Source organism: Anomaloglossus baeobatrachus, chromosome 4, assembly GCF_048569485.1.
Source record: "Anomaloglossus baeobatrachus isolate aAnoBae1 chromosome 4, aAnoBae1.hap1, whole genome shotgun sequence".
In the NCBI taxonomy this organism is placed as follows: Eukaryota; Metazoa; Chordata; class Amphibia; order Anura; family Aromobatidae; genus Anomaloglossus; species Anomaloglossus baeobatrachus.
In genome coordinates, this window is record NC_134356.1 from 485,529,959 (window position 1) to 485,544,252 (window position 14,294).

At 42.9% G+C, this 14,294-nt stretch overlaps 1 protein-coding gene across 1 annotated transcript in view; it reads right to left on the reverse strand.

The window, feature by feature from the left end:
* Positions 1-7,542: 7,542 nt before the first annotated feature.
* The window catches only part of UNC13C (unc-13 homolog C), a 1,075,146-nt gene continuing 1,068,394 nt past the window's right edge, over positions 7,543-14,294 (reverse strand). Inside the window, exon 34 of the mRNA XM_075345771.1 lies at positions 7,543-9,000. Within this exon, the coding sequence (XP_075201886.1) occupies positions 8,718-9,000 (283 nt within the window). The 3' untranslated portion in view covers positions 7,543-8,717. The remainder of the gene's footprint in view (positions 9,001-14,294) is intronic.

The following is a 14,294-nucleotide window of genomic DNA, read 5'->3' on the forward strand; positions in this document are numbered from 1 at the left end:
TTCCTGAGTACATTTATATCCCATATGTGGTGGAAAACTACTGGTCAATGCCAGAGGATATGCATTCTGTGCATAGGATTGTCCAGTTCCCAGAGCCTACCTCTCCCCCTAAATCTGAGCCATAATCTGTGACCAGGTATGTCTGCCAACTACTCAGCTTTTCCATCAATAGCCTTTCCTTGTGTATCCTGCTTTCTGTGCAATTGGTATGTCTGTTAGTGACCACTCCATGAACCCCCATTCTCACTTTTCTTTATGACCCCCTGTTATCTCTGCCTATGCTATCCAACAGCTGGGTTCAGCTTTGATTTAAGTAATTAAGAAGAGCACCAGCCCCTCCCTTCTGTGATCCACCTGAGTGCCTTGCTAACACTATATATCTGTACCACACGGTCGGCTGAGACTCTGTCGGTGTGTGGATCCCTAAGTGTGGATCTTTAAGTGTGCAGAAAGTGAATTAGGCCCAAATTGGGCCGGAAGGTAACTGGATACATAGTCAAAGTAAACAATGTTTGTATGTGTTTTTACTTTCACCCCTATAATACTTCACTTTCTATCTTCCCCTCTAATCCCTACACCCAGTAATGAGCTATTCATCTCTCCCTCCATCCTCCCCACCCATATCACCCTCTCTTCAGATTTGTTCCTCCACTTTACACCCAGTGTTTCCAGACACACACGGCCACCTCATGGCCTCTCCTGCTCCCACCTACTAACACTCTCACTGCTTCTCCTTACTGCTGGGGATATCTCCCCGTATCCCGCCCCTCCTCACCACATCCCCATTGTCACATCTAACTGCCATCCACTTTCTAACACCAATTTCCGCAACCTCTCTAACCTTATACCCATTCACCCAGCCCCAGCTCCCCCAGTCCCACTAACAGGAGCTCTATGGAACGCTCGCTCTGTGTGCAATAAACTTTCCTACATTCATGATATTTTCATCACTAATAAACTTTCCTTCCTTGGCATCACTGAAACCTGGCTCACCCCCTCTTACACTGCCTCTCCTGCTGCACTTTCTTATGGTGGTCTCCAACGCTCTCACACACCCCGCCCCAGTAACAAGCATGGTGGAGGAGTTTATTTGCTCCTGTCCAACCAATGCTCCTTTACCCCAATTCCACTACCACCCTCGGTTACTCTCCCCTCTTTTGAGGTGCACTCCGTACGCATCTACTCCCCTTCCAACCTCCAACTGGCTGTCATTTACCGCCCTCCAAGGCCAGCCACTGCCTTTTTTGACCATTTCACCACCTGGCTACTACATTTCCTTTCCACCGACATCCCGACCTTCATCATGGGTGACTTTAACATCCCCATTGACACTTCTCACTCATCTGTCGCTAAACTTCTAACACTCGCTTCTTCCTTTAGCCTCACTCAATGGTCCTCTGCAGCTACTCACAAAGATGGCCACACGCTGGACCTCATCTTCACTAACCTCTGTTCCCTATCTAACCTCTCTAACTCACCTCTACCCCTGTCTGACCACAACCTACTCACATTCTCTTCCCTTTCTTCTCCAAGTACACAACCCCCGCTCCACAAACCTTCACACCCCCGCAGAAATCTCAATCACCTTGACTTACACTCACTTTCTCAGTCTCTTTCCCTCTTGCAGACATTGCTTCTTCAAACAATGCAGATGCTGCTGCCGCTTTATACAACACCACTATCTCTGCAGCTCTCGAATCAGCTGCCCCCCTCACACACACCAAAACCCGCACAATCAACAGGCAACCCTGGCACACGAGTCAGACTAAAGAATTGAAACGGGCTTCCAGAACTGCTGAGCGCAGATGGAAGAGGTCTCATTCCACTGAGCATTTCGTTACATACAAACAAGCTCTCACCACTTTCAAGTCTGCACTCACCGCTGCAAAACAAACCTACTTCTCATCCCTCATATCCTCTCTATCCCACAACCCTAAACAGCTATTCAAGACTTTCAACTCTCTCCTCCGTCCTCCAGCACCACCTCCCTCTCCTCTCATCTCAGCTGGACTTTGCCTCTTTCTTCAAGCAGAAGATTGACAACATCACAGCAAGCTTTGGCCCACAATCCCCACAGCCACTCCTCACAACTACTCAGCCTTCTTCCTCAAAATCCAGCTTCTCCACCATGACAGAACATCTTTCCACTCTACTCTCAAGATCACATCTAACCACCTGTGCACTTGACCCGTCTCCCACTCTCACACCACTTCCTCATCTTGCCCCCTATCTGTCGGGGTCCCCCAAGGTTCAGTTCTTGGACCCCTGCTGTTCTCCATTTACACCTTCGGCCTGGGACAGCTCATAGAGTCCCACGGCTTTCAGTATCATCTCTATGCTGATGATACACAGATCTACCTCTCTGGACCTGACATCACCTCCCTACTAAACAGAATCCCACAATGTCTGTCTGCTATGTCATCCATTTTCTCTGCTCGATTCCTAAAACTGAACATGGACAAAACAGAATTCATTGTCTTTCCTCCTCCTCACTCAACTCCCTCACCTGACATATCCATCAATGTCAACGGCTGCTCACTTTCCCTAGTGCCATGCGCTCACTGCCTGGGAGTAATCCTAGACTCTGATCTCTCTTTCAAGCCACACATCCAAGCCCTTTTCACCTCCTGCTGCCTCCAACTCAAAAATATTTCCCAGATCCGTACATTCCTTTCCCAAGAAGCTGCAAAACCCCTAATACATGTCCTTATTATCTCCCGTCTGGATTATTGCAACCTCCTGCTCTGTGGCCTCCCTTCTAACAGTCTCGCACCCCTACAATCTATTCTAAACTATGCTGCCCGGCTAATCCACCTGTCCCCCCACTACTCCCCAACCTCTCCTCTCTGCCAATCCCTTCACTGGCTTCCCATTGCCCAACGACTCCTGTTCAAAACACTAACCATGACATACAAAGCCATCCACAACCTGTCTCCTCCCTACATCTGTGACCTAGTCTCCCGGTACTTACCTACACGTAACCTCCGATCCTCACAAGATCTCCTTCTTCTCTACTCCCCTCTCATCTCCTCTTCCCACCATCGCATCCAAGATTTCGCCCGTGCCTCCCCCATACTCTGGAATGCTCTGCTACAACAGATCAGACTCTCGCCTACCTTGCCAAGCTTCAAAAGGAACCTGAAGACCCACCTCTTCCGACAAGCCTACAACCTGCCGTAACCCTCAGTCTGATACAGCACCGCACAATCAGCTCTACTCTAACCTACTGTATCTTCACCTATCCCTTGTAGACTGTGAGCCCTCGCGGGCAGGGACCTCTCTCCTCCTGTACCTGTCTGTGTCTTGTACTGTTTATGATTATTGTACTTGTCCTTATTATGTATACCCCTTTCACATGTAAAGCGCCATGGCATTGATGGCGCTATAATAATAAATAATAATAATGTTTTGGTGCACGGCAGGGCTCAAAAGGAAAAGGAACAGCATTTGACTTATGAAACACACAATTGGGTGGAAAATATAGTGGACGCCATGTCGTACTTGGAGATTCTGATCTGCCGAAACAGTGGAAACCCTCCATATATCACCCCATTTTGGAAACTACACCAGATGCCCTCAGACCATCTGGGGGCATTACAACTCTGGACCATTCCTTAATCAGAAGTCAATAAAACTTTTACACTCCTTATCTATGAACTGCTGCAATATTTACTGCCACAACTGATTGTCAAGATGCTCACTAAATTGCTAGTTAATTTCACTAAGAAATGAAGTTTGTAAAATCATGTAACCTATGGAGTTCTACTGTCCTGACACCTCAGGGGCTCTGCCAACATGACAATGCATCCATAACAGAGATATCTGGACTCCGATATGGCACTCCTTTCATTGTGAGTTTTGCAACATTTTTATGGGGAAAAAGTAAAATGTTAATTTTTTTCTTCCAAATTGCCTTAACTCCTTTACAACCAACAATATGTTTCACAAAAAGTTATACCATTGGGTAGTGAAGAAAAAATATTTACATTTTTATCACTAAAATGTTGTTTTAGCCCCAGATTTTACATTTTCACAAGGGGGAATACATAAAAATGATTGCATAATTATTATACAAATTCTCGTGAATGTCTCGTGAATGAATACCCCATATGTAAGACAAAAACCAGGATAATTGTGGTATACACCGCGCTCCTGTACAAAGAAACACCAAATAATAAAAGCAATGTGGATGGTTTATTCTAGGCATTTCGAAGAGATATCCCCTCTTTTTCATCAGGAAAATCCACCAATGTCTCACAACCATTCCAGGTAAGCGGTTTTCCTATTAAAAAGTCACCATATTTTATGCTGGTAAGACCCTATTGCGCACCTTATATCCACTGCTTGTTCCTGTCTAAATACCCCATATGTGACTTACAGTACCATTTGGCCACAAGAATAAGATTTGGGAGATAAGTAGCGCTTTTTGATTTTTGTAGTTCAGAGCTTCAGAGAATAGTTTGCAGACTCCATATACAAAGGCCCTAAGTGCCAGAAGAGCAGAAATCTCCTTCATGTGATTCTAATTTGGAAATTACACTCCTGTGAGAATTCATCTGCAGGTTTAGTAATGTTTTTGATTCCATGGGTGTTTTCCAGAAACAAGCTGGAATGGATGTTGCAGAGTGAAAATAGAAATCTGCCATTATAGTGCCCAGTGCATTGTAGTGTCCATACATTGTTCCCAGCTTTGGCTTCTAAAGACCTTCATCCAGTAAATTCAGCTCGCTCTCCTTACTTCAGAAATACCTAACATATGGATCCTAACTTCAGAAGGGAGGGGGAAATTGAGATTTGGGAGCACAGATTTCAATTGATTCATTTTTGGGGGGAGAGGAGCCATAGCGTGTTTCCAGATCCTTTGTGCTACCAGTAACTTGTAAGCGCTCAGCTTAGAGCACAATATAATGTGAGCTGAGCCTTACTGCAATCTTTGGGAGGCAGAATTAATAAATTGACAGGTCAAGAATATAAGTGTATTAGACAGCTTTATTCTTCAGGTGGGTGAGATTCTAGCGATACCAGATTCTCGTATATGGACGTTTTTATGTTTGGCAAATATCACACACTAAAAACCTTTTTTTTATTTTTCTCTACAGATGAATCATCTTATAAGAACTATAATTTTTCTATTCTTCTGCTGACAGAGTCATCACGTAAGGGCTATTTTTTTGTAGGATGAGTTGATCTTTTTATTGGTATCATTTTCAGGCACATAATATTTTTGATTGCTTTCCATTGAGATTTTTGGGATGCAGCATGAACAAAAAACAGCAATTCATGCTTTTTTATATTGTTCATTGTTTGGTAAAAAAGTGATAAGACAGCTTTATTCGTTGGGTCAATACGATAATTTTCATGTTTTGCCACTTTAATACAATAAAAACTTTATAGAAAATGTATTGTTTTTACATCACTCCATTCTGAGAGTTATAGCTTTTATTCCACTGATGGAGCAGTGTGCAGCTTGTTTCCTGCCAAAACAAAATTACATTTTTTAGCGGCATCATTTTTATTTATATTCATTTTTTTGATTATATTTTATTCCCTTTTTATTTTGGAGGTATGATGCAAAAGCATAGTTTTTGCCACATTTTTTGTCTATTTTTTTCACAATGTTCATTGTAGAGGTTAAATAGTGAGACATTTTTATAGATCATGTCTTACTGGATGTTATGATACCAAATATGTGTATTAGTTTGTTTTTATTTTTACATTTATATTTATTGGTGTAATTGTTTTTGTCTTTTAATTTGTTTCTTTTGTTAGTTTTGTTTTTGTTTTAATAATATTTGCTTTTTTTAACAGTAGTTACTTCTTTACTTAGTGCCTCTGTGGGACTTTAACTTTTATTTTTCTTCATTGGTCTAATGCATTGCAATAGACATGTATTGCAATATATGAGACCTGTCAGATTGCACTGTCAGAATGCCTGTTAGACAATGCCTATGGCATTTACGCAGCGAAAACGCACTAAAAATGCAATTGCACTTTTTACTCAACATACTTGCAAGAGAAATTAACATGTTGTGGATTTAAAACATGCCCCGCAGGTCAGTTTACGTTGAATAAAAAAAAATCACAATGGGCAGGAGATTTCTCTAAATCTCACTGTGCTAGAACTGTAGGGCTCAAACGCTAAGGCCCACTTCACACTTCTGTGTTTCCAGTACATGTGGTGTCTGATTTCATACGTACTGGAGACACGATTAAATGAATATTCATTAATATAGGTGTTGATATTCACACCTCCGTGTTTTCACATCGACCATGTGTCCATGTGGACTATGTGTCCATGTTGACCATACGTGTGTCCGTGTGATCCACATGGAGACATGTCCGTTTTTTAGCATCAGTACAAATGACTAGGGCCAATAGAAGTCTATGAGCCAGTGAAAAACACGTACTGCACCCAGATGACATTCTTGTGACATCCATGTGCTGTCCGTGTGACAGTAGAATTACATGCTTTCCCCATGACTCACAATCCAGAAACATCAGTGGCTGGATGAAAATTACAAGAGTCTGTCTGGATCCCAGAAACTCGCTCAGCTTTTATGCACACACACTGACAAGCAAACAGGTCACAGGTGAGGATGTTACCTTTATTAGCCATTCAAACCAATTTGTGTCAACCTCTGTGCATAATATCAAGCCTAGATCCCCAGGATATGTGAACTTTTGATCAGGGTCATTTGGATGTTTTTGGTTGTCATTATAAAGAGAAAACACAATAGTTTGACAATAAATGGTTTCACCCAACCACTAACCATGAGTGGGAAAAAAAGATTGTGTGTTATCATTCATATTCTCAAAAAAAAAGGCGAAGAAAGCAAACAATCTGTTGGGGTATGTAAACTTTTGAGCACTACTGTATATGCAGCAGTGAATAAGTGTTAAGCCCGCTTTACACGCTACAAGATATCTTACGATGTGTCGGTGGGGTCACGTCGTAAGTGACGCACATCCGGCATCATAAGGTATGTTGTAGCGTGACAGCGACGTGCAATTGCTATTGAACGAAAAAACGTTCATCGCATGCACGTCGTTCATTCCTGACGAATTGAACGTCAGATTGTTCATCGTACCCAGGGTAGCGCACATCGCAGTGTGTGACACCCCGGGAACGATGAACAGATCTTACCTGCGTTCTGCGGCTTCCGCCGGCAATGCGGAAGGAAGGAGGTGGGCGGGATGTTTACGTCCCACTCAGCTCCGCCCCTCTGCTTCTATTGGCCGGCTGCCGCGTGATGTTGATGTGACGCCAAACGTCCCTCCCACTCCAGGAAGTGGATGTTCGCCGCCCCCAGCGAGGTCGTATGGAAGGTAAGTATGTGTGACGGGGGTTAATCGTTTGTGCAGCACGTTCAACAAATTGAATGTGCTGCACATATGATGGAGGCGTTGCAAATCGCATACGATATCGTATGCGAAATTGCAATGTGTAAAGCAGGCTTTAGATTTCAGTAATTCTAACCTATTGCGTTTCTACTCATTCAGTATTTCTGAATTTATTTTAAATACATCATTTAAAACATAAAACAGAGTTTCTTCATATTTTATTTTACAATATCTCACTAAATATATTTACATGACATGACTTTTGCGTCAGTGCAATACATTTTATGTTGCATAAGTACAAACTGTAGAATTTTTTTTTAAAAAGAGACACTTGACTGAATTTGCAGCTAAATATACAATGCAATAATTTCCCTGCCTGCGACAACGCCTTTCTGTATATGGTCCAGAAAACACCCAGCTGCATATTGTTCATATCAATATCCTTGGTATTCAGTACAATGTTTCAAGCACATACACTCTGGGTAAATGAACGATGGACTTTATGGAACGTCACCATTCCTTTTGCACCATACAAAAATACTGCAAGTTTTATGGAAAATATTCCATTGCTGTAAGTGACAAGAAGCTGAGCCGATGACGTGAGCGAAACACAGGGAATGACGTATCACAGAATCCGGAAATATTTATACAAATGTACAGAAAGTCTTATTTTCCCGAGTATGCTGTGTGTATCACTATTACTACTATGTAGAGAGATCCATTAAAGAACTGGAGAACACAGAAAAGAGAAACTACTGTATGAGAGTGGACAGTATGGAGTTCCAGAAGCGAGCTTTGTACAGTTTGTCTTCACAGTGATATACCAGAAGGTTTGTGTAGAAGATGCATAAAATAGCCCCATCCTTTATTATATGAAAAGAAACATCTCTATTCAGGAATGGAGTTATAAAATTACAAACCATTCAGTAACATACAATAAGTCGATATGCCAAAAATAAAATAAAAAAGCAACATTAGTATGAGTAACATGTCAGCAAATCATTGGAAAAATGGACCGCACATAAACACACATTTATATAACAAATACAACTCATTAACCGATAGATCATAACCAGGTAGGAAAACAATGATTACCAAAAATACCATGAGCTTGTTTCAGTTCTAAGTGTAGATTTTGGCACTTTATGGGAACTAGTCCTTGCCCAATGTCATTCATATAAAAAGAAGGTACACGTTTTCTTCAACACACCTTGCAAATATAGTACTGGTGTACTAGCAAACATTGAAACATATTGAATAAACATTCCCACTTATTTGCACATGCATACACTATCAAATAACAACACCGTATCAATGCTTTGTGTTTGTAACAAGAGTAGTTCTGTTGGATGGCGTCTCCCATGCTGCAGCACATTCTAGATCTCCTCCAGAGACCGGGTGTCTGATTTCAGTTTCACAAACTCCTTGGCAACTTCGTCGTTGGAGCGTTGAGAGAGTATTCTCAGGATTGTCAGTCCGGTTTCATCCATGTAGACGCTTTTTGTCAGTGGGTACCAGGACGCACAGTTCCCTTTCTCCACAATGCCCTTCAGCTGGATAACGGTCATTCCTATAATGCGATCTTCCCTGGCGAAGCAGTAGTCCTTCACACAGAGGTGAAGCTCATAGGCCGCTGGGCTTTCTTCATTGCTTAAAATACTAGAGGAAAAAAAAATAGAAATTAATAAGGTTCCAAAAGGTATATTTTAATTCCATCTCAACTGGATTAATTGCCTTGACTTTCTCCTAAAAGTATGAATACATTCTTTATGAACAATTTCATCTTCACTAATGAAATATTCTTGCCTCCTGCTACTTCTTTGCCTTGCAGAGGTTTCTACTTTTTTTTAATGATATCCAATTTTTGGTATTCATTACATTCAGGTACCTTTTTTTAGAAATTAAATGTATTTAATCTACTAGTCTACATACTGTACCAACTAGCACATTCAGAAATATTGCTAACTGCATTGCTCCATAAATGAATAACACCTCATTCACCCTTTTTTATGGCCTCATACCTTGTATAATGACACAAAGTATCCATCAAGTGAACCATGTGCCATAGTACAATGCCTCAATGAGGTGCTGCATTTTCCAATATAAGCAATCCAACCAGGGTAGCATATATTTGTAATATGATGTGACTAGACATACGGCTCCATGTTTGCTTATGGATTTTGTAAGAATCTGTAAGAAAAATCCTCTGTGCACCTATGTATTAAATAAGAGACATATGTAGGTCCAGTATGTGTCCATATGACACCATATTAAAGACCACTGCAATAATAATCTGTAGATTGTAGTATATTGTGTGTATAAAGCCTGCTTTACACGTTGCAATTTCGCATACGATATCGTATGCGATTTGCAACGCCTCCATCGGATGTACAATTTCAATTTCAATTTGTTGAACGTGCCACACACACGATTAACCCCCGTCACACGTACTTACCAATCCATACGAGCTCGCTGTGGATGGCGAACATCCACTTCCTGGAGTGGGAGGGACGTTCGGCGTCACATCGACGTCACGCGGCAACTGGCCAATCGAAGCGGAGGGGCGGAGCTGAGCGGGATGTAAACATCCCGCCCACCTCCTCCTTCCACATAACTGGCTAGGAGCCGCAGGACGCAGGTAAGATCTGTTCATCGTTCCCAGGGTGTCACACACTGCTATGTGTGCTACCCCGGGTACGATGAACAATCTGACGTTTAATTCTAGAGAAATGAACGATGTGCATGCGATTAACGTTTTAACATTCAATCGCAATCGCACGTACCTCTCACACAGTACAATGTACCTTACGATGCCGGATGTGCGTCACTTACGACGTGACCCCGCCGACACATCGTAAGATATATTGTACCGTGTTGAGCGGGCTTAAGTCTTACATTGCTTAAAGTGAACCTGTCAGGTCCCCTATGCACCCACAACCATGAGCAGTTCTTGGTGTATATTGATAATCCCTGCCTAACCGTCCCTGCATACACTAGCATTGATAAAGAGATCTTTTAAAAAAGTATTTCTAAAGATCTTCTATGATATGCTAATGATTGCAGGGACTAGTCACAAGGGTGTTAGTTCCTGCGCTCATTCCACCTTCTTAGCATGTTAGCACACCCACACCCAGTGCCCAGCATCATCATCGGTAGTGACGCACATACTTTTGTCATTGCACTGCCTCAAAACGCTGGGCATAGGGTCATTGAGCATGATCAAAAATCCCCAGCACTTACGGTAATGCGCACTACACCATTTTGAAGCCGGGACGTGTACACCCAGCTTCATAGTGTGCATAACTGAAAGTCCGGGGACTTCTGATCATGCGCACTGAGCCGAAAACCAACATCTGAAGCAGTGGCAGTGTAGTGCCTCTGAACCAATCAGGGCACTACAAGATACTGCATCCACCCAAAGATGCAGGGCCTAGCCCCAGAGGCCTGGAAGACCAGTGCTGGTAAAAGCAAAAACACATTATAATCCCAGTTTTCCCCCATCCACACAGACTGGTGACAGACTAGACATGGACCCAATGGATGGCAACCCAGGGGTGGAGCCGATCCAGTCCACTAGAAAATGACCAGGTGGGAGGGGACAAACAGTAGGAGACAGTAGTAGGAAGTGAGAGGAGATGGACACAACTGCTCTGACATGGGAGTGTAACGGGGACCTGAGAGCCCAGGCGTGTGGTTGCCGGAGGAGTATGGCGAAGTACTTACGGAACCATAGCACCAATGCGGCACAGAGCCCTAGGTCAGGCAAACGCTCCAGACAGACCTGATAAACATCTGCACAGTGAGGGCTCCATCCAGGACCTCACTGACCTTAGAAGTACCGGGGCACCAGCAGTAATGAGAGAACCAGGGACCAGAATGGAACATGGACCCTACAGGGTTCACACTGCCGCCGTACAGACTAGAGATGGAGAGACAAACAGGAGGGGACCCCAAGCCACTCCAAACCATGGGCACCCACCAACTGGAGAAAGGTGCAGGGGAAAGAAGCTACTAGGTCACCAACTGGCACTGGGACTAAAGGAACCAGAGGTGAATACCAGCCTTCCTCCGGGTACCAGTTACCACCTACGGTGAGTAAGGAGAACCAGTTATACAGCAACCCTCATGTGGCCTACCTTATTCCCGCACCTAACTCCATCACCTATCCCCTGGGACCCCGGCCCTACTTGCGGAGGGCCCAACACTTAAGCTGCCATCACATCAGCCCCAGTGGAATGACTGTGTAGCGGCGGTTCCATCACCGTAACCACAACCCGCAACTGGCGTCACAACATAAACTTTATTGAACATTCCCTTGTATATAAACCCCTTTTAAAAGCGACCCCAGGGTCATGGAACCGGGCAACGGCCACCCAGTGACACATCCCAATAGTACACTGCCCAGGACCGAGTACCCCATAGCCCTGGGCGGCACAGCAGCAGAGAGATGAGAGCACCAATGCCTCTGACGCTGCCTATGATTAGCATGTCCACAGGGGCATTCTTTCATGCTAAGGGGGCCAAATAGCATATAATGGAGGATCCTTACAAATCCTTATTCTAAAGCTCCCTTTTATGTATGCTACTAGATACAGGGACAGTTAGGCAGGGATTAGAAACATGCATCCAGAGCTGCTCATGGTTCTGGGTGCATATTGCACCTGACATGTTCCCTTTAAGCTTTTTGTAAACCTAACCTTGATGTAATATTATTAGAGTCTCTTATTATAGGCAAAACTATAGACTTTTTTTTTATAAGGAATCAATGGAGATACATATGTGCAGACGTGCCATGCTTTTTCTTGCCGTATTAACCTTATACTTTTATTTCAGTATAATATAATCTATTTGCTTTTATTTTATGTGAATATAGGTAATTTCAACCTTCTACATTTTTTCATACAATTTTGGCATACTTTTGCACCTTTTAGCAAACCATATGCATCAGATATTCTTAATGCTTAAGAAGCAATTTTGTCTTACCAGCAGCATTAAATGAGTGAAGATCCACATAATAAATCACCAGTAAACGGTCTTAGCCTTGTCATGTATCTATCACAGACATATGATAGACATCAGCAGTGATTCTCTCAGCAATGCGTCCAGGCTGCCTGTAGGCATTTCCATTGGGATAACCACCTGCTCCTCATAAACTAAATAAAGTGTCATGTTTAAGAGTATGGTGGGTACTAAGATCTGCTGGGCGTCCTTGTGCTCAGTACAATATATAGATTGTGCTTCATTGTTATACACCAAACGTAGATTTCTGTCTGTAGATTAGCTGTGTCGTTTTACTGTATTCTCCGATATACAGCTACACAAATCAACACCTAGCTTTAAAAACTGTGATGAAATATTTTAGTCAGTAATTTAATCTTAAAGATAAGTGAATCAATTAGATGCAAATCAAATGTGTTGAATTGTAGTAAATTAATAGGTCTCAGTGATTCTGAACAGTTTTCAATGCAATTAATATAAATTGTTAAAAAAAATGCAAACTTCAATTTTACACAATGTAGAAGACTGCATCAACCACAGAAGGATGACATGACGTCAGGCGTGATCACATTTGCTACCACATAATGCATTACAACTTAGCATTGTATGCAGCAGCCTTTTTAGGGTTATTTAAGGGTGCTTTACATGCTGCAACATCGCTAGCTGATGCTAGCGATGTCGAGAGCGATAGTACCTGCTCCCATCGTACGGCCGATATGTGGTGATCGCTGCCGAAGTGAACATTATTGCTACGGCAGCGTCACATGCACATACGTGCTCTGCGACGTCGCTGTGGCCGGCGAACCGCCTCCTTTCTATGTCTGCAGAGTGTGAGCATACCCTAAAACAGTCCATTAATATTTGGACAGTGACACACATTTTGGCATTTAGCTGTTAACAAAACATATTGAAGATACAGTTATATACTCCATATGGGCTTAAAGTGCAGACTCTCGTCTTTAATTTGGGGGTATTCACATCCTAATTTGAGAAAGGGTTAAGAATTACAACACTTTTATCTGTCTCTTTTTCAAGGGACCAAAAGTAATTAGACAATTATCTCAAAAGCTTTTTTATGGGCTGAATGGGCCATTACCTCATTAACACATCATTAATTAAGCAGGTAAAAGGTCTGGAGCTGTTGCCAGGTGTAGCATTTGTATTTGGAATCTGTTGCTGTGAACCTACAATGTCTTCTCAAAGTTTCTCTTAATGAAAGAGACGCAGACCATGCTTACACTAAAAAAAAAGAAATCCATCAGAGAGATAGCAGAAATGTTAGGAGTGGCCAAATCAACAGTTTGATACATTCTGCAAAAAAGAGTGTACTGGTGAGTAGAGTTGAGCGCGGTTCGCGGTTCTCCAGTTGCGGCTCGAGTGATTTTGGGGGCTATTCTAGATCGAACTAGAACTCGAGCTTTTTGCTAAAGCTTGATAGTTCTAGATACGTTCGAGAACGGTTCTAGCAGCAAAAAGACAAGCTAATTACTAGCTGGCTTTCCGCTGTAATAGTGTAAGTCACTCTGTGACTCACACTATTATGAAATTTCAGTGTATAGTGTGCGGGAACAGCGCATTCAGATCACTGCTGTTTGGATAATGGCGATCGCCATTTTTTTTTTTCCCTTGTCTTCCTTCCCTAAGCGCGCGCGTGTAGTGGGGCGGGCCAGCATGTCAGCCAATCCCAGACACACACACAGCTAAGTGGACTTTTAGCCAGAGAAGCAACGGCATGTGTGATAGGATGTCCATGTCACATGTCCCTGCATTATAAAAACGAGTATCTGCCCGTCCGGACGCCATTATCTCCTCTGCGTCTGGGTGTCAGTCACCGCTGGCGTAGCTCCTGTCTCCGATACTGCTGTGTACGCTCTATACACAGCGCTACACAGAATAGGGATAGAAGTTTCTTTCAGTCCTTGTAAGGGCTAATACCGGCAGGGTCAGAGCCATAG